The 27,992-nt window shown below is 41.9% G+C and overlaps 1 protein-coding gene across 2 annotated transcripts; it reads left to right on the plus strand.

The window, feature by feature from the left end:
- Positions 1-305: 305 nt before the first annotated feature.
- On the plus strand, positions 306-27,417 carry agla (amylo-alpha-1, 6-glucosidase, 4-alpha-glucanotransferase a). Of its 2 annotated transcripts, none has more exons than XM_046408412.1 (35): positions 306-435; positions 3,215-3,342; positions 4,638-4,848; positions 5,705-5,874; positions 6,657-6,860; positions 8,550-8,731; positions 9,397-9,508; positions 10,065-10,191; positions 10,896-10,998; positions 11,759-11,856; positions 12,712-12,851; positions 12,930-13,117; positions 13,904-14,027; positions 14,866-15,029; positions 17,253-17,354; positions 18,039-18,194; positions 18,342-18,492; positions 18,683-18,807; positions 18,908-19,020; positions 19,150-19,284; positions 19,393-19,523; positions 20,017-20,153; positions 20,847-20,980; positions 21,122-21,297; positions 21,481-21,583; positions 21,716-21,839; positions 22,639-22,740; positions 22,845-22,956; positions 23,157-23,292; positions 23,537-23,649; positions 23,768-23,979; positions 24,068-24,165; positions 24,269-24,356; positions 24,739-24,872; positions 25,040-27,417. In XM_046408412.1, the coding sequence occupies exons 2-35, from the start codon at positions 3,255-3,257 to the stop codon at positions 25,155-25,157; spliced, it is 4,611 nt and encodes a 1,536-aa protein (XP_046264368.1). In that variant the 5' UTR covers positions 306-435; positions 3,215-3,254; the 3' UTR covers positions 25,158-27,417. The 2 variants fall into 2 exon arrangements, with proteins under 2 accessions (XP_046264368.1, XP_046264369.1); XM_046408413.1 differs by lacking the exon at positions 13,904-14,027 and adding an exon at positions 14,312-14,435.
- The last annotated feature ends 575 nt before the right edge of the window (positions 27,418-27,992 follow it).

Consider the following 27,992-nt stretch of genomic DNA (forward strand, 5'->3'; position numbering starts at 1 on the left):
AACGATTGACTAATAGGCTAGATCACGACTTCGCCTCTTTAAACTTCTGTAAAAATTCAAGCAAGAAAATATGATTGTGTCCATTTACAACCAACCCTAAATGTCCATATCGGAAATATGGGTTTTTTTGTCAATACAGAGGCTACGACACGATGGTTCGTCAACAAATGCACGCGATAAAGGTAGATAACTTCGTTCACTTCTTAGGAAACGTCCACCTTAATTGAGCTAAGACACCTTTAACACAGCAAATTTACTTATTGCATTGTTGTTCCATTTTACTGGAGTTATTACGGTAAAGGACGCTGTTTTGGACTCCACCCTCCAGTTCAGCCACTGTCCATCCAGGAAAAATAGAGCTGTCTGCATGAACGAATCTGTCACACTGTAAGCTGTCCTCCTGTTGCTGTGACTGACCGAAAACACAATTGGCAGGTGAGCAGGAGTGGATATGCATGTTTTTGCACTATCGTATTATTGTCAAATTTTACTAAGCTTCTACGAGTTGTGTTCACCGCCAGTGGCTGGCAGGTCGGAAGATAAATCGATAGCTACGTTAGCTAACTGATAAGTTAAAATAACTGTTACCTTAACATGAGAATTTTGATTTTGCGCTTGGCAATGCAGCTTTACAGGCTAATTCTGGAAAATACATACGGTTGCTTTTGGACAACGAGTGTTGAAGAACTCACAATTATCTGTTAGTTAACGTCTGTAAAGTGACCTTGCGTAATGACGAAGTTATCTAATGTTGCAATACAATCAATTAAAATGTAAAGCACGTTCTGAAGTTCCAAGGCGATCCGACCGCCGCTCATTTACTTTCTTCAGTATATTTCCAACTTGACGGCACCGCCCACTGCAGGGCATTCTGGTGAAGGCGACTGTATGAAGTGCCAAATGAACCACGATTTAACTATGTTACTATATTGAAATAAGGTGCCTTTGGGATATTATACGTATGCCGAATTGTTAAATGGCTACTACAAATTAAATCGGGTGTTTGCAATATGTTTTATGGTGAATGAAAATATCCCAATAAGCGAGGCAACTCTGCAGTACCACTGTTTTGTATGGAATTTGGAGTCCGGCAGCGAACGGGACGTTAGCCTCACAGATTCCTGCATCATCGCGGCGAATTATTATCTGCCCCCATCTCGATGTAATTGCACGTCTGTATCACAGTTTGTCACACTGTTTCGGTGCTGACTCGATGTTCCAAGCGAGAAGGACGAGCTTTATAAATAGATTGTGTGACATTAACGGCCGGATTCCTGACCTTGTTCTGGTCGGAGCGAAGCACTGCGCAGACTCAGAGCGAGGATTCAGTCGGGTTCAGTGACTCCGGATGCATTAACCTGCTCCAGTTATTACAGAACTGAACCCAAACTCAAAACCCTCAACATGTGGTGCTGTGTGCGAGTATGGACTAGTGTATGGCTACTACTGTAGTCATTCAGGGAGTTCCAGGAAGTCATTGGCAAAGTAAAAATAAAAATTCTATTGGTCGTGCAGTTTAATCAAAATATTTCCATGTGATTTCACTGGAATAAAATCCTATGTCTGTGGGACATTAGCACAAGAAAATATTTATGGATGTATAATGTAACCCCATCACATAATATAATTATATGTAGTATATCATTTGTTGTTGCTAATGAATTATGTGCATGTTTTAATGTTGTAGTTGGTCAAGGCAGAGATCATTTTAATTACTTCATAAATACTGATTCTGTGGCAAAGCACCGTTTCAGGTACTTGTTTTTACTTGAAATACTAAAGAAAAGAACAAGTACCTCAGCACTGTACTTAATAAATAAAGTACTTGAGTAAATATATGTAGTTACTTTCCAACAATTGATTGTTGTTTTTATTCTTTCCACTCATTACAGTTTCAGAGGGTCAGTCACACCAAATTAGATCACATCACACAACATATATCTGAAAAAATCTGAATCACCAAGCTCTCACAGCAGTTACATCTGATTTGTAACAGATTATTATTTGGAGCCAGTTAAAATACAGTTCTTCTTAAAAGGTAATTTATAAAGTTTTAACTGCTCCAGCGTCTGACTGATGAGTCTAAACCGCCAGCTGGCAGAATGAGGAAAACTGGTGTCCAGAATCAGTACAGGCAGCTATTGTCTGTTTGAACTAAAGCGCAAACTTCATGTGCTTCCTTGTCCTGCGTTCCAACAGTTTGCACAATGCGTGTCTCAATCAACTGATTGCCTAAGAAATCTTGTTTAACATTTAACCCTTCTTATCTTCGTGCCACTTTGCCAAACTTATATGTGCTGCTTATGTCTGTCACCTGGTGATCAGTTTCAGCTGTGAATACATCTCATTTTATTCAGTCCATCTTGTGTTTGTGATGTGTTGTCATTATTTCCCACGTCTTTCCCTTTGACTTGTTAAATTTGCAGTTTTTTGAGTGATGCATCCGTAGTTTGATCACAGATGCTTCTGGCCTGTAAGAGCTGTTGAAAAATGTACATATCCATCAGATCCCTAACAGCAAAGAAATGCAGACAGGTAGCACTCAACCTACAGCAGTATGAGACACTTCAGCAGCAGGTTTTCTAACTTGTAACTTGTTAACTTCAGAGTTGAAATGCTTTTCTTTGAGACAAATTTGTCTCTTTATAGGTAGTGGCTTAATTGTCGGTTGGTTCAGATCTTGGATTAAAGGGATTGTCTTTGCTCCACATAATCAAAAAAGCTCTACCTCTGCATACCTTCAGCTACAGTCAGACTGTTAACTGGTCATCTAAGTATTAAAACAGATGGTTGGTTAATTGGGTGCAAAATAAATAAAGACAGGGCTATTTAAAGAGGATCAGTATGGTTTATAAGTATAGCTTTGTTGTTTTTGGAGAAGTAAACTACAGTAGGACCCCAGACTACAGCCAGACATTACTATTAAGTTGAATAATCAGCACTATAGTACGTGCTTGATGATGTGGTGTTAATTAATATTAGTTTTAACAAGAAATTCTGCAATTAAATAAAAACAAAACAACACAAAGTATCTTAATAAGGTGTCAGCCATGAAACGCCCAAAACCAGGTCCTTGTCATAGTTTCTGCAGGTTTCTCTGGAACTCTGTTGGAGAGATGAACAGCAGTCTTCCAGAACATATTCCCTCATTTGGTGTTTCGATGATGAGGCTGGAAAAAAGGCTATTTAGTAACCAGTGTTTTTCTTTTTACAGGAGGCCGGGGATCAACTAACCTTAAACAGACGTTCTTAATATGTTGCCTCAACACCTGAAGCAAATCAGAGTCCTGATGCTCAATGACAAAGAGAATTTGCAGAGGACCCTGTTCAGACTTGAACAAGGTAATGTCTCTTTTAAACAGTGGCACTCTCAGGTGTTCAGCTTTACGTAATGGCTCAGTGAGTAAGACAGTCTCCGGCTGGGTGGAATATGTGATTCACTGCTATGCCTGGCCCAGTCCGCAGGTGTCAGAGTGCAGGTAGGCTGAAACCCTCAGCAGCCCCGACTGTCCTGGCTTTTATAGCCGTTCACAGTTGCTTTCTTTGGTTTTGGACTGCTTTGGATGGTTTCGGAATCCTTGGCTGGTTAAGAGGAGATGACAATCCCATACAAGGGACCACATTTACAAATCAGAGTGCTACAAGGAGGGAAATCCTATCCTTCTCATTTCTCTGTTTGTGCCTCCTCGTGTCCTTTCTCCTCTGCTTTCCTGTGTGTGACCCAGAAATCAGTGTCAGCATACCGTATTTAAGTTTGTCTCAATTCCTAAAATGCATCTTGGGGAGAGAGGAGGGAGAAGGCTTAAGGAGGTGACATGAGTAAGGATGCACAGTTGTATCCTTTACAGAAGCCTTTTTGGTACCATATGAAAAAGGTGTGACACACAGCTGGAATATTTAAACCATGCTTTGTACTCATAAGTACAATGTCTGTTAATTCTGTATGTGTTACTGTATGTGTTGCTGAGGTGACATTTATTAAAAATGGCGTCACTGCCCTTATGTTGTCCTATTCGGGTGTCATGACACAAAACTGTTTAAGAAGTCCTGCTTAAAGTAGTACATTTAATGATTAAAATAAAGACAAATTGTGTGTGTGGTGTGTGTGTGTGTGTGTGTGTGTGTGTTGACTGATAGTTGTGTGGGAGGGAGAAGTGTACCTTTTGACATTTGCAGCACTCTGAACCTGATATGGATTTTGAGGGTTGGCTGTTAAACTGAACTATTTATAGAGCACCATGTCATGGTCCAGACTCTGGAAGTTCAGAAAGTCTGTCTTTTTGTGGCTAATCTCACATGAGTGACTTTCCTTTTTGTATATTTCAGAGCTGCAGAGCAGTCGCTATGTGTGTGGAGTGTGTGTGTGTGTGTGTGTGTGTGTGTGTTTGTGTTTGTGTTTGTTCTCTGGTGAAAGAGTGGAGAAACCATAAAAGGACCAGTGTGGATGGGAAAGTGAGCAGAAAACAAGAGTTTATCAAATGAAACTGATACTTTCACCCACAAAAATCTCACAAAAATGAAATTAAAATTCAGTGCAGAATGGAAACAAAGTAGTTGGATTTCGAGATACCAGTTTGTCTTTCATGGTTTCATATGTTGAAATAAAGCAGTTAGTTAAAACATGTCTGTCTCCTCAGGTTTTGAGCTCCAGTTCCGCCTGGGGCCCAGCCTTCAGGGGAAGAGGGTCCTCGTGCACACCAACTATCCGCTTGAAGGACAGAAATTTGAGCGAAACAAATTCCGTGTTTTGGCGTGGAACAACCCAACTGGAAGGGAGGATGACTCTGATAAATTCTGCTCTCTGGACCTCAAGATAGCTGGGTCCTATGAATACTTCTTTGGATGTGGGTAAGTCCCTGCAGGTAATGGGCTAACTACAAAACCTCCATTTAGTGATGAAGACAGTATGCTAAGGATGAATTGGTTGGTTGGGGGCAGCCGTGGCCTAGAGGTTGGAGAAGCGGCTTGTGATTGGAAGGTCGCTGGTTTGATTCCCCCACTGGACGGGCAGGAAGAATTTGTGTGTGGTGGAGTGATTTATGTGAAAAATGCTCCCCCTCCTCCATTAGCCGGCTGATGTGCCCTTGAGCAAGGCACTTAACCCCCCAATATGCTCCCCGGGCGCTTGATGCTGCCCACTGCTCCTGTGTGTGTTTCACTGCATGTAATTTGCCGGGTGTTGCATGTGTGTGTTCAACTAAGGATGGGTCAAATGCAGAAGACGAATTCAGTGTGTGTATGTAAAAATATATATACTGTCAATAAAGCTGATTCTTCTTTTAGAAAGTCCTGGAAAAAGTTATAAAGTACACCTTGAGTTAGGATGGGTGACGTTTTGCTAAGAACTCCCATTTCAGTCACTTTAATGTATATTTATCTTGTAGGACAAGTCCTGTTTTGCTTCGTTTTTTTCGTTCCAAGTCCTATCCAAGTCCAGGTCTATACTTTTCAAAATGTAGTTTTTGGAAAATTTGATTAATAATGATTGAAATAATAAAGTAAAGCTATTAGACTGTGTTTGACAGCCATGTAACTCTGCATTAAGAAAAAAATAACCTGTCCATTACAATATTACTCAGTGTTCTATATTATTATCATACTCTTTGCTGCTCAATCACTCTGTGGCACCAGTAGTACACAATTTAGCTGGTAATGCTAAGCGTTTCTTCAACTGAACTTTTCCTATGATTTTCTTTCCCCACAGAGACACAGAGCGTTCAGGAAAAGGATACATAGTTGTGGACCCGGTCCTTCGGGTTGGAGCAGATGATCACGTCCTTCCACTGGACTGCATCACTATCCAGACATACCTGTCCAAATGTCTGGGACACTTGGATGACTGGGCAGATAGACTGAGAGTAGCCAAGGAGTCAGGTGTGTGTCTATTTTATCACTTTTTTTTTTTTTGGCAGAAATGGGTCAGTGCCATGGATGCAGCAGAGCCTCAGAGTTGTTAGCGACTTCAGGAAAATACAAACCCTTCAACACATTTCAAACAGTTTGGGACAGTGACAACAAAAGATCTGCTTGGAACATTCCCCATGTGAACAGGTTAAAGTTAGAGTTGGTGAGACTGAAGCAACCAGCAAGAGCAAACTAAACTTTAAATATATCCAGCTGAAAACATCCCACCCTCTCCCATCAGGCCTCTCTTCAAAGCTGCTCCTCAAAAACACACGAGCATGCGCTGCCTGACTTCACTCAGCTTTCTTTTTCTTTTTTTTTGTCAGAGTGAATATATTGATTGCTGTCAGAATGTTAAGACATTTTTATAAGCATAACAAACCTAGTGATACCAACCCTTGCTACCAGCTACTACCAGCTGCTTAGTAACAGGTATTATGATTGGATATGAATGAAGCATCCTTGAAAGACTCAGTCATTCACAAGCATGGATGGGGAAAGGTTCACCAGATAATACAAGTAATCTTATTATTTCAACCAGGTTCACTGTCTGAAAGAAGGAAGAAAAACATAGTTGTAAGAATGTGATCCTCCACTCTAACCTGAGAGGTCCCCTGAGGTCACTGGGTAATACTGATGGGCGTCCCCTTGAGCTTAAATGGCTGAATACGGATGAATCATTGCCTTTGTGGTGTGCACATTATCATTATTATCGAACAGTATGAGATGTTGTTTGTGTGTTTCTCTCAAAGGATACAACATGATCCACTTCACGCCACTTCAGACCCTTGGAGAGTCCAGATCCTGTTACTCTCTGGCAGACCAGCTAAGCGTTAACCCCGATTTCAGTCCCAAAGGACAGAGCTATGGCTGGGGAGAGGTGGGGGCGCTAGTGGAGAAATTAAAGAAAGAATGGAACATGCTGTGTATTACAGATGTGGTGTATAATCATACTGGTGAGTGACTGTGTGTGTGTCTTTATGTGTGTGTTTAATGTCAAACCAGAATGAAGTGCAGACTGAGATACAACAAACTAACAACATTCAGTGCATATTATATGAGTGCTTAACTATGGAAGGTTCTTGAAACCATGGCTTTAATACTTGTACATACTTCTTGAGTGTGTGGAGTGTAGGTGGTCTACTTAAAGAGCAGTTGCATCACCTGTAAGTTTCCATTTCCATTTTTAAAGAGCATCTTGCAAATTGAATATATTCCAGTGCTTGTAGATCAGGATACTTTTACTGTTAAAAGTTTTGAGGTCACATCAGGTGCAGGGTCAGTAGTCCATGGGCCTCTTCCAGAGTTCAGTAACCTTATTCTATGTTGACTGTGTGTTTACATGAGTGTAAAGGACATAGGCAAGATCAGATCGGGTCAAATGATTTGATCCTGGAGTCTTGAGACCAGGTCTCAGTAAGGATGCAGCAACAGATAACAAAAGGTGCCAAACTGTTTCAGTGTTTTCACTTTTAAGCTTTCTGGGGAGGGCAGGTTGTTGCTGACACAGGGTGGTAGAATTGTCAAAAAGTTTAATTCAATTTTTGGATTTTTATATTTCCTTGATATTGATTGATTGATTGATATTTCCTACATACCGATAAGTTATTGAGATTATATCATCATAGTTTTTCGTATAGTTTCACACTTACTTACTTGATCAAATGTGTGTCAGATACTGTATACTGGCACGCCGCTGGAATCAGCGCAACATATTTTTTTAACAAAGCATGATGGGAACTATTTTTTCCCCCAATTTCAGAACCAAACAGAAACAAGAAACTGAAAGAGCAGAACTACACCCCGGTTTAGGGGAAACATTGAGGAGAGGAATGTGACCTCAGTAAACAAAGTGCTACACAAAGTACTGTATAGCATTTGTGGACTTCATAGTCATACAACGTTTTGACACAAGACCAAGAACACATTCATTTGTAATCTAATGATGACAGATTTAGTGATTTATTAGTGACTTATTTTAAAAAGAAAAGTCTCCCTGAAAATATAGCATCAAACCATCGTGATGTCAGATTTGTTAATCACTAATAAGAGTAAACAGAAATCAATCACAGACTTTTCTGGAGGTCATTTATGCTGATTAAAATGCATGTAATGATGTGTAGCTTATGAATAAAACCTGACAGTGCAGCTCTGCACTGTATGTGCTGTCCTGTGTTAACATCATCTACTTGTGTATCCTTATCCCCCATCGTACCTTTCACAGAAAAGGTCAGTAAAGGGCAGTAAAATGAACCTGATTAAAAGGTTAAAGACTGACTGAGTGGTTGAGTTACTGTCTGGCTAAGTCTCAGTCTATCTATAGCTCTCTAGAAAGTTGCTTTGCATATGCTAATCCTTTCTAAATGATTTAAATAAGGTTCACTGATGATATGCAGCTGAAAGTACGTGATAGTATTGTGTTGTATATATGTGTGTATATATTTGTATATATACTTGTTCAATGCAGGGAACAATGTTAAAGGATTTTCCAACTGTTAATAGAGTCATTGCATGGCTACTTTTTCACTCATCCTCACCATGCCAAACAGTTGTGTTTTTTTCCAAGATTCATAATTAGGACAGATGAATCACTTATTAATAATGCTAAATGGTGGTTCTGTTGAAATCTGTGTTTCTCTTAACAGCTGCTAACAGCATGTGGATCAGAGAACATCCGGAGTGTGGCTACAACCTGGTGAACTCGCCCCACCTGAGACCAGCCTGGGTCTTAGACAGAGCTATCTGGCATTTAACCACCAGAGTAGCAGAGGGACGCTACAAAGCTAAAGGACTTCCTGCTGACATTACCAATGAGAGCCACCTGAATGTGAGTAAAGAGTAAAGTTCAGCTGGGGACTCACTATGGACAGAGTGGACTTGAGTGGACATGACTGGAGTTCCACTGCTGTGGAATGGAATTTGTGTATCATATGAATGCATTAATTAGTCCTAACAATGACATTGCCATTGGGATGTAACCAAGGTCATAATACTAAATTTAGGACTACACCCTTTGACAGTGTGGCGTGATACCCATTGTAGAGCTGGGCCAAGGTAAAAAAATTTCAGATCTTTGATTTCAAGCCAAATACTTCAACGGTCCAAATTTTTCCATTCCATTCCATCGCATTTGCCTTGAGTGGAATATACTGAGAAACTACCCAGGCTAGCTCTCTGCACCTATACCTGACAAATGTCAGTCCAGTCGGTTCGCCTGTTTAACTTGTAGAAGCTAGATTAGAAGCCTACCTAACCCAAATGTCCACACCACATCATGAAAGAGATGACAAAATATTAGTTCAGTTCAACTCTTTCTGTTATTGACTGTTAGTCATGCACACGTTCAGTAGGATTACGGACTACCTCATACTGATGTGTGAGATACAGCTGACTGTTTAGGACTGGAGCACTCTGTGAAACTGCTTTTGCCAAACCCTTGAGGTATTGTTAATGTTCTCTCTCTGTCCCTGTATGCTGACGTGTGTGTTTCAGGCCATCCGTAGTGTGCTGTGGGAGGATGTGTATCCTCAGATCAAACTGTGGGAGTTCTACCAGGTCAAAGTGGACACTGCCGTAGAGCAGTTCAGAGGCCTGATACAAAATGGTTAGTACTGTACAGCAGTTAATATTCAAAGTATTTCTGCAAAAACAAAGTAAACACTGCAGTCGTTGCAACACTTCATGTCAGGTTCAGCGAGCGCACAGAACTGCTGTGTAGGTCACCTGTGTTCAGCAGGGCTCAGAGTCACTGATGTTACCCATTTGAAAATGAAAAAAGTAGCCCTAAAGTGTAGAAGTGCATGCCTCCATAAATACCTGAGCTGAAAATAGAAGGCTGTTGGTTCTGCTTGACCCACATGAGACTGATAACTGAAAAACACAGCTTTGTGTAGGCAAGACTTTACAGTTAAGAACTTTTGTTTTAGTGCAGCTCTTTACTGTATGCAAAGAGTATTCTAGTAATCTGTTATTTATAGATGAGGAGTCTCCAGTATATTGTACAGAACTTACTGTTGTGTCAAAAGAATTCAAATCATAGACAAAATGGACAGCAACAAAGTTAGTGCTAAATGCTAGCTGCTAGTGTGCAGCTAGACTTTAGCTGTAGAGACTGCTTAACACACTTCAGATACTATTGTGTGTGCTCTGTGTGTTTTTAGGCACAAGGCCAGACCATAATAAGACAGGAGGGAAGAAGGGCCTGAAAATCATTCAAGACCCAAATTATCGTCGTTATGGCAACACAGTAGACATGGACTCAGCTCTGGAGACATTTGTACCTCACAGGTCAGACCCATTACTTCAAGCTGCTGGTGTACTTGGAAGTTGGGATGCTACTTGCTTGTCAACAACTGAGCCAAAAATGAATAAAGTTGGTGATGTAAAGCATTTAATAAATTGTCTTTGTACTGTTTTCGATTGATTACATGTTAAAAAGGATTAGCAAATGATCCCACTATGTTTTCAATCAAATGCACCATGATTTGTTACCCTAGTATGAAGTGACAGTTTTAGTGGTTCTTTGGGTTCTTTCATGAATGTATGTCTGTTGATTTGAAAGCTGTCAGGTCTGTATGATGAATCCCTTCAGTTAGGTACTGCTTTCAGCTCTGTGAACGTCAGTCTGTTCTCTTTCGTAAGTGTCCACCTCCAAACCACAGGAAGTGTGACACTTGTGTCATGCATTGCAAAAAAAAAAAAGGAACATAAATGTTTACTCTAAAGTAGACTGCAGGATTATATGTTTGTGCTTCACATTTCATTGTCAGCCATAAATCGTAACAAGAAAAGCTAGAATAAATGCAGCATACAAGTACAGTCTAACTTGGCAATTTCTTACCACTGAGGTAAGTTTGAACAGGTTTGAAAAGCACAAATAGCTCCAGTGAGTTATCTTGACCAGACAGGCTAGTATTTGTGTACACAATATGTATGCATAGAGTGTATAGTAGTGGTATTTTTCATTTCCTGTTACTTCACTCTCTCTACAGCTTTTCCCCACAGCACATTGAGGAGTGCTGTGGTTGGCTGAGACAGAAGCTGAATCAGCTGAATGACGAACAGCTGCACATCGTGCACCAGCATCAGGAACAGGTGAGGTTAAGCGCGATGTCGCGTCGGCCAGGGTTCGAACTGTTTCAGCTGTTAGCCTTTCCTGCTCAGTCCCCACACTGTAGCTGGGGAGCAGAAGGAGTTTATTTTCCTATAGAGCTAAGTCGATTCTTGCTTCAGGACTAACCCCCTTCACCTGTCCAGCAGTTGGGGAAACAACATGCAAGAACTTAATTTTAGTCTTGACTTGGGAAGCTGCAGTGAAGTCCACCTTCATCTGTTGGGAACAAATCACTGGCAGCGTCCATCTGCTCACTGGCTTCTGCACAACCACATGCTGCTTAGGCACACACATTACTCACTGCTCTATTCTTTAAAGGAGCTACCGCTACTCCTCTAACACATCTGTACTGTATTCAAATTGATTTAAAATCCTCAGTAGAAGTTTCAGATATTAAAAATGACTTTCACAGGCCTGTCCTGTATAAATAAGTATAATACAGTACAACAGCATAATGTGAGCGAGCACTAAGAATGATTCACAGGTTTGAGCAGCTGTTTGTGAGTGTATATGGGAGTGCGCTGGAGCTAAACTTGACACTTTTTGTTTGTGGTTCTCAGTGCTGATGTCAAAATGCCTCATATCTTTTATCTGCCAAAATAGTGCACTGTCCACATCAACGCATAATGTATTCTGCATATTGTTAGCATAAAGTGTGGAACTGGAGATGCGCTAAGGGTTCCCAAAATGCATTCTGTGCATCAGTCAATGTTCATTATGTTTTCTTTTTCTTTCCTCAAGGCTGCCAACTGTGTTGTGGGAAATGTAGTGTATGAACGTCTGGCAGACCACGGCCCCAAACTTGGCCCTGTTACCAGGAAAAACCCTCTGGTTACCAGGTAACAAATGGCTTTATGGAGAGAGGAAAAGACCTCTGCCAGACCCCAGCATAGCATCAGTTAAAGTCACTGCAGCTCGGTACTATGTGAAAACACTAGTAGAGAGATGGTGTCACCATACTTTGGTTATGGTATGAGTTTTAGGTGAACGTGCGGTAGCCATTGCTGTCTGCTAACCTGGGCGTGTGGTCATGCCAGAAGGTCAGGAACAGACTTGTGGTCCAGAGAGGTGGAATCACACTCTCTTTGCTCCTCTCGTCAAGACCAGCACTAAAATGGTGGCATAAAGTTGAAACAGAAAAGCAGTGTATAAAAAAAGACAGCCTTAGTAAAAAAAAAAGAAAAAAAATCTGAAGATTGTGGTTGAAAAACACATCAACACACCAAAAATATCAAAATAAAATCAAATAATTTTTAAGGTCTGTTTTTTTTTCCTGATGGAACTGCTATATGAAATACTATACCCTGCTGAGACTTCAAAATAAGTGAGAGAGGAATTAATAGAAGAGATGGGATGACACCAGATGAGTGAATACCTGCTGTAATTCAAATCTTTGGGTCCATTTACACCTGAGAGTAGCATGCTGTCTGCGTCACTGGAGTGCAGGACATTCCTACTTAAAGCAGTTGCACAAATCAGCTTTCTCTCTGATGTTGTATGCAACATGTTCTTACTCAAGACAGCATCTTCCTCTTTTGTGAACTGTAACAGTTGAGGTAGATGATGCAGACACAAATATAAGTGTTACCCCTCCATCCTCCATCCCTAACAGGCATAAGGGGTCTGTGTTAATGCCAGCTGTGAAAGGAGGCTCACTGTTGGTGGACCTAATTGTTTTCATCTGTCTGTCTCAGATACTTCACCTTCCCGTATCAGGACATGACTCTGGAGCAGGAGATGAAGCTGCTGGACCAGCCAGACAAGATGTGTCACTTCCTGGCTCACAACGGTTGGGTGATGGGTGACGATCCACTGCGCAACTTTGCCGAGCCAGGTGAACATATTAATGCGGTTAGATACCCTGCACTAGTGACATTGGACTCACTGTATCAATCTCGGTCTGTGTCTGTAGGCTCCAACGTGTATGTGCGTCGGGAGCTGATATGCTGGGGTGACAGTGTCAAACTTCGCTATGGCAATGGGCCTGAAGACTGCCCGTACCTCTGGGCACACATGCAGAAGTACACTGAAATCACAGCCAAATATTTTCACGGGGTCAGACTGGACAACTGCCACTCTACACCACTACATGTAGCTGAGGTATGGTCATATATTATCATAGATGCCGTTAAATACTCTGAATTCCTGCACATTGCTTTCCAGTACAGCTCTCACTGTAATACTTGCCAGTTTTGTTAGACTTAAAAATAATAGCAATTGCTGACACCACGTCAGAAAGGTTGTGGGGGTTTGTTACAATGTTGTTTATGTTGGATGATGTCACATCATATCCAGCACATATTCCGATTCTGAAATATGTAGCTGGAGTACTCCAATATTAACCAGTATATTATACAATAAATAATTCATCAGTTAATCATGAAAATAATAGTTAGTTGCAGTTGCAGCTTTATTTGATTTTAAAAGCTTATGCTGTCTTGCCTGATGATTAGCTAACTAGCCTTAAAATAAAACAACACTGTTGCTCGCTATGGTCACATTATCCTGACAGCTTATCGTGACAGCAAACTTACCCAACTACACTGACTGACAGACATGTTCACATCAGGGTATCACATCAGGTTCTATAGACAGATAGCAGGTATGGAGTATATATCCTGTGTATTTATGGGGGGGGTTTTTAGCGTTGTAAAAGTTTGTCATCTTAAATCAGGTTAGTTCAAGAAGAATACTCAGCAAGAAATAGTCAGAATAACCATGTAGATAATTTGAAAAGAAAATCTAATCTCATTGCAGAGCGGTTTAATGTCACCGAATGTCACTAAAGCCAAGTGTTCTTGTGTGTTGAAGTGCACTGCACATCAGTGTTAACAACAGACCCTTCTTCTCTCTCTGTCTGTAATGCTGGTGTACTGTCTTGTCCAGGCCATGTTAGATGCAGCCAGGGCGGTCAGACCCAATCTGTATGTGATAGCTGAACTGTTTACAGGCAGCGAGCTCATTGACAATGTGTTTGTTAACCGGCTGGGAATTAGCAGCCTTATACGAGGTACATCTCTCATGCATGAACTAACTTTGTATTTCTGTCTTTCTTCCACTTTCATTCTCTCTCTGTCTTCATGGACTGTGTGACTGCATGTTGTGGTTCCTTGAGGCCCCTTATCACTCACCTGGCTGCATCCCCTTCACATTAACTCTCCTCTTCCTCCACTTCTTTCTTATCTCTTCCTCAACCTCCTCCTCCTCCTCCTCCTTGTCCTTCTTCTCTCCTAATCATGACCTCTTGCTCTCTCTGCACTGGTTTTGCTGTGTTGCCTTGCTGTGGTTGACCAGTTCATGCTGGACGTGGCCAGAACAGTTTGTCCTAATCTGTATGTGGTGGCTGAACTGTTCACCGGCAGTGAAGAGCTGGATAATATCTTCGTAACCAAGCTAGGGATCTCATCGCTCATACGAGGTCAGTCAGTCATTTATATATTAAAATGCACACACACTGCATACACTTGCATATGCATTATATCTGTTAACACTAACAAAGCAGACAGTTTGGGGCACCAAGGTAGGTTTATATGTTGTTCTCCATAGTTCTCCAGTATTATAATATAATGCATAATGACAGACATAATGCCAGATATGTAGTTGAATGTGTCAAAAACAAATGTCAAAATGGAGAATATTTCAGAATATTTTAGCTAAACGTGTTTATTGAAGATAAGCTTGCGTTGTTCATCAGCTCTCAAAGACAAAATACTTGCATTGCCTGACTGGAATGTGGCCCAGCTTGAGTGTGTGAAGTCACCCACAGTGCTGCAGCAGTACGGATTGAGTTGTGATGACTGTCTTCGTGAATTTTTCCTCACCCCTACCCCCTTCTACCCTGTACACAGAGGCCATGTCAGCTGGTGACAGCCATGAAGAAGGAAGATTGGTTTATCGTTATGGAGGCGAGCCAGTTGGAGCTTTTGTTCAGCCCAGTCTCCGCCCACTCATGCCCTCAATTGCTCATGCCATGTTCCTTGATGTAACCCATGACAACGAGTGTCCCATACAGGTGGGTCTCTTACAGGGTCGTTCAAGGATAATAATAACAAATGCATTTTATTTATAGGCGCCTTTCTAGACATTCGAGGTCACGTTACATCATTAATCATAAAAACAGACACAATATTAGCAACAATAAGAGACAGTAAAATACAATTTAAAATGGACAATGCAGTTGTGGTCAGAGGGGGTAGGCTTGTCTTAACAGATGGGTTTTGAGTTTGGATTTGAAATGTGGGAGTGAGTCAGTGTTATGGAGGTCAGGTGGAAGTGAGTTCCAGAGCTGGGGAGCAATTCAATTCAATTCAGTTTATTTATATAGCACCAATTCACAACAAAAGTTATCTCATGACACTTTCCAATTAGAGCAGGTCTAGAGAGGAAGAGAGAGCTCAGTGCGTTGTGGGAAATCCCCTGGTAGTCTATGACAACTGAATTTCCCTGTTCATCTTATCTTATCTTATCTTAAACCTATAGCAGCATAACTAGGGGTCAGCAAATGCCAGCACAAGTATAAGCTTTATCAAAACTCTACTCTACTCTACTCTTAAATGTAGAGAGGGTGTCCCCCTCCTGGACCAAAACTGGAAGATGGTTCCATAGTAGAGGAGATGATAACTACAGGCTCTGGTTCCCAATCTACTTTTGAGAACTCTAGGGACCACAAGTCACCCTACATTTTGGGAATGCAAAGCTCTGGTGGGATAATAGGGTACTATCAACTCTTTAAGATAGGATGGTGCCTGACCGTTCAGGGCTTTATATGTGAGGAGGAGAATTTTAAAATCTATCCTGAATTTTACAGGTAGCCAATGTAGAGAAGCCAGAACAGGAGAAATATGATCTCTCATGCTGGTTCTTGGGAGTAATTGTGCAGCAGTGTTCTGGATTAGCTGGAGGGTCTTTAGGAACTTATTGGGGTAACCTGATAAAAGAGAGTTACAATAATCCAGCCTGGAAGTAATAAATGCATGGACTAATTTTGTGCCAGTAGGAGGTCAGTTGTGACTTTGACCGATGCTGTCTCTGTACTATGATGAGCTCTAAAGCCACATTGAAAATCCTCAAATAAACTTTTACTGTGTAGAAAGTCATGAAGCTGATTGCCGACTGTTCTCTCAAGGATCTTGGAAAGAAATGGAAGGTTAGATATTGGTCTATAGATGCTTAAAATCTCTGGGTCAAGTGTGTGCTTTTTCAGGAGAGGTTTGACTACAGCTGCTTTAAAGGACTGGGGTACATAGCCTGTTATCAGGGACAGATTGATCATGTCTAATAGAGAGGTGCTAAGTAAGGGTAGAGCTTCTTTGAGCAGCTTAGTTGGGATGGGATCTAAGAGGCAGGTTGTTGGTTTAGATGAAAATATGAATGAATTTAGCCAATGAAGGTGACTTAGTGGTTCTTGGGTTCTTCATGACAGTTCAAAATAATGTCCTCTCAGCTGAGGGTGAGAGCTTGGGTTTTGTTCCAGACCTCGACAAAGTGGCAATACTTCCCAGTGCCTTGTACTTCAGTACAGTTGTTTGAAATGTTGATCTTGGAACCTGTAGTTGTTTAGAAATATCTTCAATAGACATCCCTGACTTCTGCAAATCTACAATCTTTTGTCTCAGATCTGCGCTGAGCTCCTTGGACTTCCCCCTTGTGCTTTGTGTATGTCAATGAGTGCTCTGCAAAAAAACCTTTTATTTTGGTACACATTTGTAGTCAATCATGATTGTTAACAGAAAATTAAGGCAGGTTAAAAGACATTTGGAAACTTTCTGTATGATGGGAAAATGTGTCGACTAAGCATTTTCATTGGTTGCACCGCTACATTCATAACATAAAACTCCATATTGTAGAGCAGGCTTGGTCTGTTTTATTTTATTGCTGTGATATTTATCCCAATCACTATACAAATTACCCACAAGTGTCACGTGTCGCAGCGTCACAGTCAGCATCACAAAGAGTCTGATAATGGACTAATACATGTGAGAATAAATAGAGCAAAAACACTGCAGCCAGTGTCCCAGTAAGAGAACACTATGGTTTTAACATTACGTTTAAACCTTTTCATCAATAAATGTTTTATAGTACCTTTGATTTAGATTGATTTATGCTTTGTGCTCAATGTATATACTTTTTACCTTTATTTTTTTTTGCTGAGCATGCTGTGTACACCTTTATTCCAAATTCCAGATGTGAAGTGCATACAGTAACTGCTGCGTGTTTGCCTGTCTTTGTTTAACAGCTGCGTTCAGCACTGGACTCCCTTCCCAGCTCTGCTGTGGTCTCTATGGCCTGCTGTGCTACTGGTTCCACCAGAGGATACGATGAATTAGTGCCACATCAGGTTATTTGCATACATACGCTCACAAGCAAGCTCCTACACAGACAGCAGAGGACAGAAGCAGCACGCCTATAAATAAATGACACCAAAATACAGTAGGGAGTCTATTGGATCTACCTGCATTTGCCACTTGGCGGATGCTAATTTTGGACCCATGGAGTTAACGTTAGTTGTTCCGGGAAATGAAGAAACTAATTGATTCATGACACAGGTTTTAAATAAAATACTGAAGTTTCAAGTGGGAACACTAAAGTCATTAAATTTGGGACTTGAGTCTGGCTTGAATCCAAGTCGTGTGACTGCTTGAGAGTCAGAGGCTACATGATTCGCATTGCGCCGCTCACATTTAACTTTGAATGTCTGTCTTTGCTTAGTGTCTGTGCACAGGTTTGGATGAGTTTAATCTTATTCTGTGGTTTTCTAAACATTGAACATTTAAAAACAGTTCTTTTCTAAAATTAATTAATTTGAAATGTATTCAGGATACACAGATTCCCTGGGTAGTAAATATCCTAGTAAATGAGTAATAAACACTTGCTTATGCACACTTTTCACATGGAAATATCAGCACAAAATAGGGCATAGACTACAGTATATGCAGTATATAGACACACACACACACACATACACACTGAGCTACTGTATCACAGAGTGATACTATCTGTTACCTGCATTATGTGTGTGTAGATCTCTGTGGTGAAGGAGGAGCGTTTTTACCCCAAGTGGAACCCCTCAGCTCCCCCCACCTCCACTGGTGAGGTCGGATTCCACAGTGGCATCATAGCTGGAAAACTGGCACTCAACAAGCTCCACCAGGAACTGGCTGCCCAAGGATTCATGCAGGTACCATAATACACAGTTTGTGTGCATGAATAAAGCAAAACATCAGCTCACGCCAAAAGCGGTTTCAGCTCATTGAGCAATTTTAATATAAAAAGGAAAGCGTAGCAGAAAAATCTGCATCTTTGGTTTTTGCGTCTTCCTGTCCAGGTGTATGTGGACCAGGTCGATGCAGATATTGTTGCAGTTACTCGTCACTGTCCCAGCACACACCAGTCAGTGGTGGCAGTGTGCAGGACAGCCTTCTGGGACCCCAAAACCCACCAGTACGACACCAACGTCCCACCCATGTTCATACCTGGTATGGCAGCGATAACACTGTCACTTTATGTTAGAAATCAAATGTGTGTTTCTGAAAATGTTGCTTGCATTGGCTTTGTAGTTGGCGTGTGTTTCTTTCTCATGCTTCATCAAAATTTTATCAAAGAATCTGTTAGCCAGGCTTCCCATTGCTGAGAATATTTCTCTCCTCCCCCTCTCTGTCTCCCAAGGGAAGATAGAGGAAGTGGTACTGGAGGCAAGGACAGTGGAAAGGCATGCTGGGAGTTATAAGAAGGATGACAACTACATCAACGGCATGCCAGAATACACTGTGGAAATAAAAGAGCATATTCCTGTAAATTATGATCGCTTTTAGGATCTTTGTTTCATTTGTGTGATTGAAATATATGAACTTATCAGTAAAATAATTCTAACATATTAGTATGTATATATAGTTACAGGAGAGTACGTTGGTGAAGCAAGCAGAAGTGATGTCCAAAGGTCGATCAGAATTTGTGCAGGAAATCATCTTTCAGAAGCTGACACCTGGCAGCGTCATTGCCTTCAGGTAATCCACACTCACATTTACACAGACCGTCAGCACAAGTCAAATCAGTAGAGTTTGCATGATTACTGAAGAAACATTTCCATATTGATCACAAAGTTTTCTGAAGCTCTCTCTCTCTCTTCCTCACAGAGTTAGTTTGGACCCCAAGGCCCAGAAGCTGGTGGGGATGCTGAGGTATTATCTGTCCCAGTTCAGCCCAAAATACAGGAAAGGCAGCATAACAGAGGAAAACCCACCAGAAGCACTGCAGAAACCCCTGGCACAGTGAGCACACCTGGACACACACCACTCCTCCTCTGGTCCTGTCAATATCGTGAAGATTAGATGAGCTACGTATTTGTAAAATGTTTTTATCTTATGTTCTTTTGACAGGCTGATGTCCAAGCTGACATTAGCAGACCTGAATGTCTTGCTGTTTCGCTGCAACTCAGAAGAACAAGAAGATGGTGGAGGCTGTTACAGTATCCCGGGATGGGAGACCCTCAAATATGCTGGACTACAAGGTAGTTAAACTAAAGAGAACTGGCCAACACTTGTTCTATTGGGAAAGTGTCATGAGATAACCTTACTTGTGATTGGGTGCCATATAAATGAACTGAATTGATGTAATTATGTAATTTCTTTACATAGAGTACTGAAACATATTTTAATATTCTCCAAAGATGAGCTTTGGACAGAAAACTTGTTGTTGTGCTCTGCACTCAGAGGGATTGTTCCTTCTTGTAGGCAGCATCTTAGTGGATTTGTCCTGGTGCACACTCACAGCACTCACACAGACATTTGCTCTGTGATTCTGCTGAACATGCAGATGAGATAAGGAATCAGTTGCGTCTCATACTTTATGTAAAACACTTGAAGTGAGGGGGCCAGTTGAAGTGAGAGCAAACCTCTCTGATGGTGTTGTCATGTTATCACACTGATAGCTAACCTTGGTATTTCTCACATTATGGCCACATATGACATGAGATTGTACATGAAGTTGTTGTGTGTCTGCAGGTCTGATGTCAGTGTTGGCTGATATCCGGCCCAACAATGACCTGGGCCATCCTTTGTGCGCTAACCTCAGACAGGGGGACTGGCTCATAGACTATGTGTCCAACAGGCTGATACACCGAGAGGGACCACTGGCACAGGTGAGGCTTTTACAGCCTTAAAGGGCCACTCCACCCCAGTGAAACAAAGAGCCAAGGGTGCCTCCAACACTTCTATCTGCAGACACAATATTATTACTATTATTGTTAATATATATATTACATTATAAATTTGGTGGCATGTTTAATTTTCTATGCTTTATTTTGCTTAGAAAACTAAACAAAGTTGTTTGTTGGTTTGTTTTTTTAAAGCCACTCATCTATACTATGGATACATCTTTTCTTGTACTTCTGGTGTCACTTGTCATTGGTTTGAGTGTTATTTCCTCAAAACAACTGAGATATTTTGCATTGCCAGACACAACTAGGTTTGAGGTTGTGTGAGAAAACATGTATGCAATGTAATTTGGGCCATGAAACAACAGAGCCACTTCCCTGCCTGCTGCACCTTTGCTCATTGGAAGGTAATAATTCCTCAAAAGAGCTCAAACAACTAGGAGCAAGTGGCCAGTTGTGATCCGAGGACTTGGTCCAGGCACAGTTCAGTTAGCTATAGGCCACTAGCTCTGTGGCTAACTGAGCTAACTGTAGCTACAGCCAAACGTAACCACAGCAGGAGTGTAGTAAGCAGCAGCTAGAAGTTGCTCTGGTGATATGCTGCCCCATACGTTTCACCAGTTGCCCCTTTAAGCTTATTTGGAACAGTTTATTCATTGTAATATTGTGCGTCTGCAGGTGGGTCAGTGGTTGGGAGCCATGTTCAACTACTTGAAACACATCCCACGCTACCTCATCCCCTGTTACTTTGATGCCATCCTGGTGTCAACCTACACCACAGCTCTGGATGCAACTTACAAACTCATGTCAAGGTGAGACAGACTCTGGAGACTGTGTTTTTCAGACTTTAATTTTCAAATGACTGATGTGTTACAGTCGAGGGTAATTTTCCCCAGCCAAATTTCAACTGATGAACTGAATGAACAACTGATTTTCCATCTCCTCGTCCACAGTTTCATCCAGAATGGCTCCAGCTTTGTTCGTCACCTAGCGCTGGGTTCAGTTCAGATGTGTGGTGTCGGTCGCTTCCCTGCCCTCCCTCCGCTCTCTGCGAGCATCGAGGATGTTCCCTACCGCATCAGTCCAATCACAGGCCAGAAGGAGCAGTGCTGCGTCTCACTGGCTGCAGGTAGCCTAGCAACAGACACTTAGTAGTGCTTTGTGGACAAATTAAACTGAAAAAATAATTGTCTAATGTGAAGTTAAAAACTGTTTCATTACCTTTAGAAATTTGTTGAGAATTTCATGGTTTTAAATTGACAGGAGTGTGAGATGAAGATAAATATGATCCTGATTCTATTATGTTGTTTAGGTCTTCCTCATTTCTCCGCTGGGATTTTCCGTTGCTGGGGCAGAGACACTTTCATTGCTCTCAGAGGACTGATGCTGCTCACAGGGAGACACTCCGAGGCTCGGTATGTTGTGTGTATAGCTGCTTTAGCTGCCGTTTAGCATTAAAATTGACTTTCCCTCAGTCTTATAACAGCATCAGCCTGCGAAAGCACACAGTAACTTAACTCTAAATGAACCATCCCGCCTCTCCACAGTAACATCATCCTGGCCTTTGCGGGGACACTGCGTCACGGTTTGATCCCCAACCTGCTGGGCGAGGGTCGCTGTGCTAGATACAATTGTCGTGACGCTGTGTGGTGGTGGCTGCAGTGCATCCAGGTAGGGAGGCTCTGTAATAATGGGGAAATAGATGTAGACAGGCAGATAAAGGAGTGTAAGTGGGGGCAGCACAACAAGCTGTAAACACAACACTCACATATTACGGTAATACATAATACAGTAAGGATGTTATATTGAATTTGTTAAAAACTGTAACTCTGAAAAGACACAGATAAACTTTAGCTTTCATTTGGACTTTGTGTCTGCCCAATCAATCCACTATTCCCGCTCTTTTAGCTCTGGTTTGGTCTCCACCAGAGCAGATGCTACATCAGCCATATGGTGCTGGACAAGCAGTGTACAGCGATTTTTCACTGAAAGCAGCTGAGGGAAACTGCTACTAATCATGATTTCATATGTCAGATGTAGTAGTTTGACTTGAATTGAAATGAGAAACAAGGAGAATATAGGATTGCTCACAGGCAGACCAAGCTCAGAAACTCTCAGACTCGGTAGGAAAGAAGGCCTTCTGTCACGTCGTAATTTTGCAAAATTTCATTTAGAACTTCTAAATGCCTTGTGTCACATTACATATATTCAGAATAATTTGGTTCAAGCTGTTTAATTTAAGGGATTATCCCAGTTTAATATATTTATACACATTCATTATGCCTCCGTTGCTCTGTTGCTGTAAAGTTATTCCTAACTATATTTATAGCATATACATCTCACTCTATATTTAGTTTAGAAGTTTGTGTCTTAATATTTATTTAGCTTATTATTCCAACAAATGGTTGTACGATCTAAAGTTATGACATTATTACACTTACACGTATACTTATCATGTACTTCTGTTCAGGACTATGCCACACATGTTCCTCAAGGGCCTGAGATCCTCCGCTGCTCTGTTACCCGCCTGTACCCTGCTGATGACTGTGAACCCTGCAAACCTGGAGAGGTGGTATGTACCGCTGCTCGGCGTCTCTCTACTACACTGCGCCTACAACCACCGTGATGCTAATGTTCAACATGTGTGTTTGTGTGTGTGTGTGTGTGTGTGTGTAGGAGCAGCCTCTGTATGATGTGATCCAGGAGGCTCTGCAGCGCCACCTGGAAGGAATTTCCTTCAGAGAGAGAAACGCTGGACCCAAGATAGACATGAACATGAGAGATGAAGGTAGGACAGGCTGTGTGTGTGTGTCTGTGTTAAATAGCCCTGCTTTACAGCACCACCGAACTCACAAAGTGAACTGATCATTTCCTGTTCTTGCGTGGAGCCACTTGGGGGGGGGCTTTAGATGACTTTACAACAGCAGCGTTCCAACTGGTTCTTCATTACCAACCGCAACATTTCTGAGCTCTCCTGCTCCTTCACAGGGTTCAACGTGGCTGTTAAGGTGGATCCCGCCACAGGTTTTGTGAGTGGAGGAAACCGCTTCAACTGTGGCACGTGGATGGACAAAATGGGAGAGAGTGAGAGAGCAAGGAACAAAGGCATGCCTGCTACTCCGAGGTAACACACAAACGGACACAAAGCGCACCTTGATGCTGTCTTTGAATTTTCTTTGGAACAGTCCATCAGCACTTCCAGATGTGAGGCTTTTCTCACTTTTACTTCATTATAGTTGTTTCTGTTGGACATTTTGGCTGCTGGTTGAACACCTTGTTCTGTTTTGTTTGGGTGAACTGTTTCAGAGATCTATGAGTAGTAGTTACAAGTCACCTAATTTGTTTCCTGCGTCACCGTTTCTGTGCAGAGACGGAGCGGCGGTAGAGATAGTTGGTCTCAGCAAGTCGACTGTTCGCTGGGTTGTGGAGCTCCATGCCAAAGGACTCTTCCCTTATGATGGAGCCAAAGTACACAGAGATGGTATTAAACACACACACACACACTAACAGAAACACTGAGGCTTTACCTATATGTTCTCCTGCACTCCTGTGTGAATTCCAGCAGCCATCTCTCATAAACACTTGTCACTGTGTTCCAGGTAAAGAAGTGTTTGTTTCGTACTCCCAGTGGAACCAGCAGCTCCAGCATTCCTTTGAAGCAAATTTCTGGGTGTCTGGGGCCCCAAATGATCCCAATGAGAAACGCCCTGATCTGGTGCATAAAAAGGACATCTACAAGGACAGCTTTGGAGCCTCCAGCCCCTGGTGTGACTACCAGCTGAGACCCAACTTCACCATTGCCATGGTGGTGGTAAGTAGAGTGAAAGCTGCAGCCAGTCCTCTGAATGGTCTTGAGCTAATTTCTAACCGGCTGTTTGACGTGACGCCTGTGTTCGCAGGCTCCGGAGCTGTTCACAGTGGAGAGAGCCTGGAACGCTCTGGAGGTGGCTGAGAAGAAACTGCTGGGACCACTGGGAATGAAAACTCTTGACCCTGAGTACTGTATATTCATACACTCTCAATACACACAAGGAATCTGCCTTGTAAATGCAACCATGTTGTAAAATAGATGCTTCCTGACAAATTGTGTTGGCCTACAGTGACATGGTGTACTGCGGTGTGTATGACAACGCTCTGGACAACGACAATTACAACCTGGCAAAAGGCTTCAACTACCACCAGGGACCTGTGAGTGTGACCCAGCCTGTACTTAAAGCTAAAGCCAAGCCGCCGCTTTATTGATGATGTTAGACAAACAGGATCCGCTGGCTGAAGTCAGCCATATGCAGTATCTTCAGATAAACTCTAGTCTTTTAGCTAGTTATTCAAAGGTTTGGCGCTGAAAAGGTGTTGACAAAACACTGCATGACATATAAATTATTTTTTATCAGGGCTAATTTAGAAGTGACTGCACTTTTAAATGAATGTTTTGCTTTTGTGTAAATTGGTCAGATGCTTCTTTTTAATTGTGGTGTGCAACTTTTTTCTCTGCACAAAACTAACTCTGAGTATGTGTGTGTGTGTGTGTGTGTGTGTGTGTGTGTGTGTGGTTGTGTGTCTGTGTGAGTAGGAGTGGCTGTGGCCAGTAGGCTACTTCCTGCGTGCTAAACTCTACTTTGCCAAAAAGCTGGGAGTTGAAACTTACGACAAAACAGTCACTCTGGTGAAAAATGTTCTGTCCCGACATTACACCCACCTGGAGAGGTAGGACTTTGATCTGTTCATCCACACACTGCGCTTTGTTTCACGTCTTAAAGTCGTGGCAGGTGACATATCAAGAGCAGGATTCAACACATCTAAAGGTTTCACTTTCAGAGCTACGCAATAAGGAGCTGCTTTTATTTCTCACTGCCCCTCTACCTTCTTTTCAGGTCTCCATGGAAGGGTCTGCCGGAGCTGACCAATGAGAATGGCCAGTACTGCCCGTTCAGCTGTGAGACACAGGCCTGGTCTCTGGCCGCTGTGCTGGAGGTCCTCTATGACCTCTGAATGGCCATCACCCTGTCCCCTCTGCTGTGAGGCTGTCTTACTTCCTGAAGTAGCGTTGTTTGAGAGGAAGAAACACACAGAAAGCGACGAGGCCTCCCAACGCTCTTGCTGTAGTGATACAGACTGTGTGTGCGGGAGCTACATCTGATTGGATGCTTCAGGTTACATTTCTTTACAATAAATATTTGAGAGAGTCTCAGCTGTGACAATGTCCCTCCTCTTTAAGGTCACAGCCTGTCTATTTGAATGTTGTCCCGTGCACGACCTGCCCGTCTCCAGCTGTCCCATCAGCCTCCTCATGAAAGACTTTCATAGACAGTAAACGGGAGCTCACCTCTCTCTGTGTGTTTCTGCCCTCAGTCTGTGGTCCTCTGACATCATTTCCTGTGATCAGAGGTCAGTCCACTGCTACAGTCATATCCTTTGAGAATGACTGAAGAGCTTCACAGCTCACAGCAACGACTTGGGAAAAAAATTTTAAGTTAGTTGCTTTTGATAACCTTAAACACCCTTAACTGATAAATGTTAGTTCATGTAGAAAGCTCAGAGTTCCCATAAGACATAAATGCAACATAGTTCCTGGTTGAGCCCTTAATTAAACGTAGTCCTGAGCTGATGTGTTGTCAGTGTTCTTCAGTGTTCATTCTCAGACATACAGAATGTCTGTCTGGCCACACAAGTATTAATATCAACAACTCTTGAACATTTCCTTCTCTGTATTCTGTCACAGTCAACGCAACTGATGCAAAATCTGTATTAATATATAGGAGTGCGACTTCAAGAAGTAAAAATTGTAAAATTAATTACCATAATTAATTAATTAAAATCACCCAAAAATCTTTTGGTCCATCAAGTATATGAACAATTCAAAAAAAAAAAATGTTCTCTTATATTGGGACTGAAATGAATCTTTGGTGTTGATATGTATGTAGTATCATACCCTTATACACTGAAGCACTTTGACCCCACAGCCAGCAGTTGAACAAAAAACAAAAAACAGGGCATAATTTTTTTTCCTACCCAAGTAAGTGCTTTTATTTTCACAAGTGAATTTTATACTGAAATTAGAAAACTTGCCACTGTGTGCATTGACGCCTAGAATCCTACCTCCCAGCCTGCTCTCATGTAACCCATCCAAACAAGTGACCTGAACACCTTATGTCACCCTAAGGTGGCTCATTACATGCTGTTGCACTAGTGATGTCTGTTCCATAAAGCATACAGTACTACACCTTCTACCTGATGCCTTTATACTCACACATGGTCTTCCAGCTGTTTCGCCACATCTTCCCCGCAACACTTATGATGTAGCTCAGTGTTTCTATACTTCAAGTGTGTATTATTGATGTGTGCATGAATGCTGTTTTGGTGTTTCCAGAGGTTTCTGAAGCGATTTCCTCTAGCGTGTAACCGTGCTGTAGATGCGTGCTCATAGCCTTGCGCTGTCTTTTAGCTGTAGATGTTACACATGGAAAGCGTTCTGTGTTTCACAATCCTCCTGACTCGATCACAGCTCATCATCTAGTCTCTTTGGATCCTTGTTCGCTAAGCAGAAAGATTACATGGACTCAGAACATCAGGATTCAGTGTGGCAGCTGCCAGCGTTTGGAACAATGCCAATGGGTATCTGTACAGAGCACAGTACAGCTGCAACAATTAGTCCCCTAATCCAGCCAAGAAAATTAATTACCAGCTATTTTGATGATCAATTAATCTTTTCGGGTTTTTTTTAAATCATGTATTTTTTTTTTTTTAGTCAATAAAGATTCTTTGGGTTTTGGACTGTTGGTTGAACAAAAAAAAGCAGTTTGAAGACTCCAGACTCTCGGAAGCAGCGCTGAACACTGAACTGAGAAAATAATTGACAGATTAATCCCTATGATAGTAAATGTGACTTGCAGCTCTGCACAGCAGCGTCTTACATCCATTTGTAGGAGGTGGACACACTTTGTCAAGACTGGAGAACATGGTTGGGAACCAAGGGATTTTAGAACTTTCAGAAATAAAACTACTCACAATAAAGTAGCACTTTTAATATTTTCCTTTGGCACCAATACTCGGCCGTGCGCTTCAAAGAGTGTGAACCTGTGATCTGGCACTGTTAGAGAACTGTTTTAACAAAGGGATATCACACAGCCCAGTCATGCAGAATCATACTAAGCTCTGTGAACTCAAACCGTGTTGTTTCATCAGTGTGTCTGTGTAATGTTACTGCATTGTGTTACGGTTGTCATAGACAGAGAATAAACTGTTACATGACTTGGCTGTGCTTCTGTGTGTGTGTGTGAGAGAGAGAGTGTGTAATCACGCTGATGTTTAAGGGGATGATTTGAGTTTCAAATAGTTCATGTATCTGAAAACTGCTGCAAATGGCTTTCTAAAATATTACACTTCTGAGCTGTGAAGTCAACTCTTTAGTGAGGACAAATAAATGTCCACCAAAAGACATCATCTCTGAACCTCTTTAGCCTCGTTAGCTAATGAACTGAGGCCAAGAGCAGAAGAGAATGATTCCTTTATTTAATGATGGTGGAAAAACCAGAAAGAGCATTTGGGAGCAGTCAGAGATCCAGCTGCAAAACCACTACCTGGAGAAGAAGACCAAGTACTGCATCAGTCTGTCACTTTGGTATCTGAACTAAACTGCTGTGTGCTGCTCCAAAATACAGATTCGAATACTTTATGCTGACAAGCCAATTAAAGCAGAACCATCACACGCATTTGATTCCCGTGTTTTCATGAAAGCTGGATTGATTTGCCGCAGTGTGGAGCTCCGTCCTGAAACAGACTGTGAACACTGCCAAGGAAGCTACGGATAGTAAGAAAGTAAGGATG

Source organism: Scatophagus argus, chromosome 13, assembly GCF_020382885.2.
Source record: "Scatophagus argus isolate fScaArg1 chromosome 13, fScaArg1.pri, whole genome shotgun sequence".
NCBI lineage: Eukaryota > Metazoa > Chordata > Actinopteri > Scatophagidae > Scatophagus > Scatophagus argus.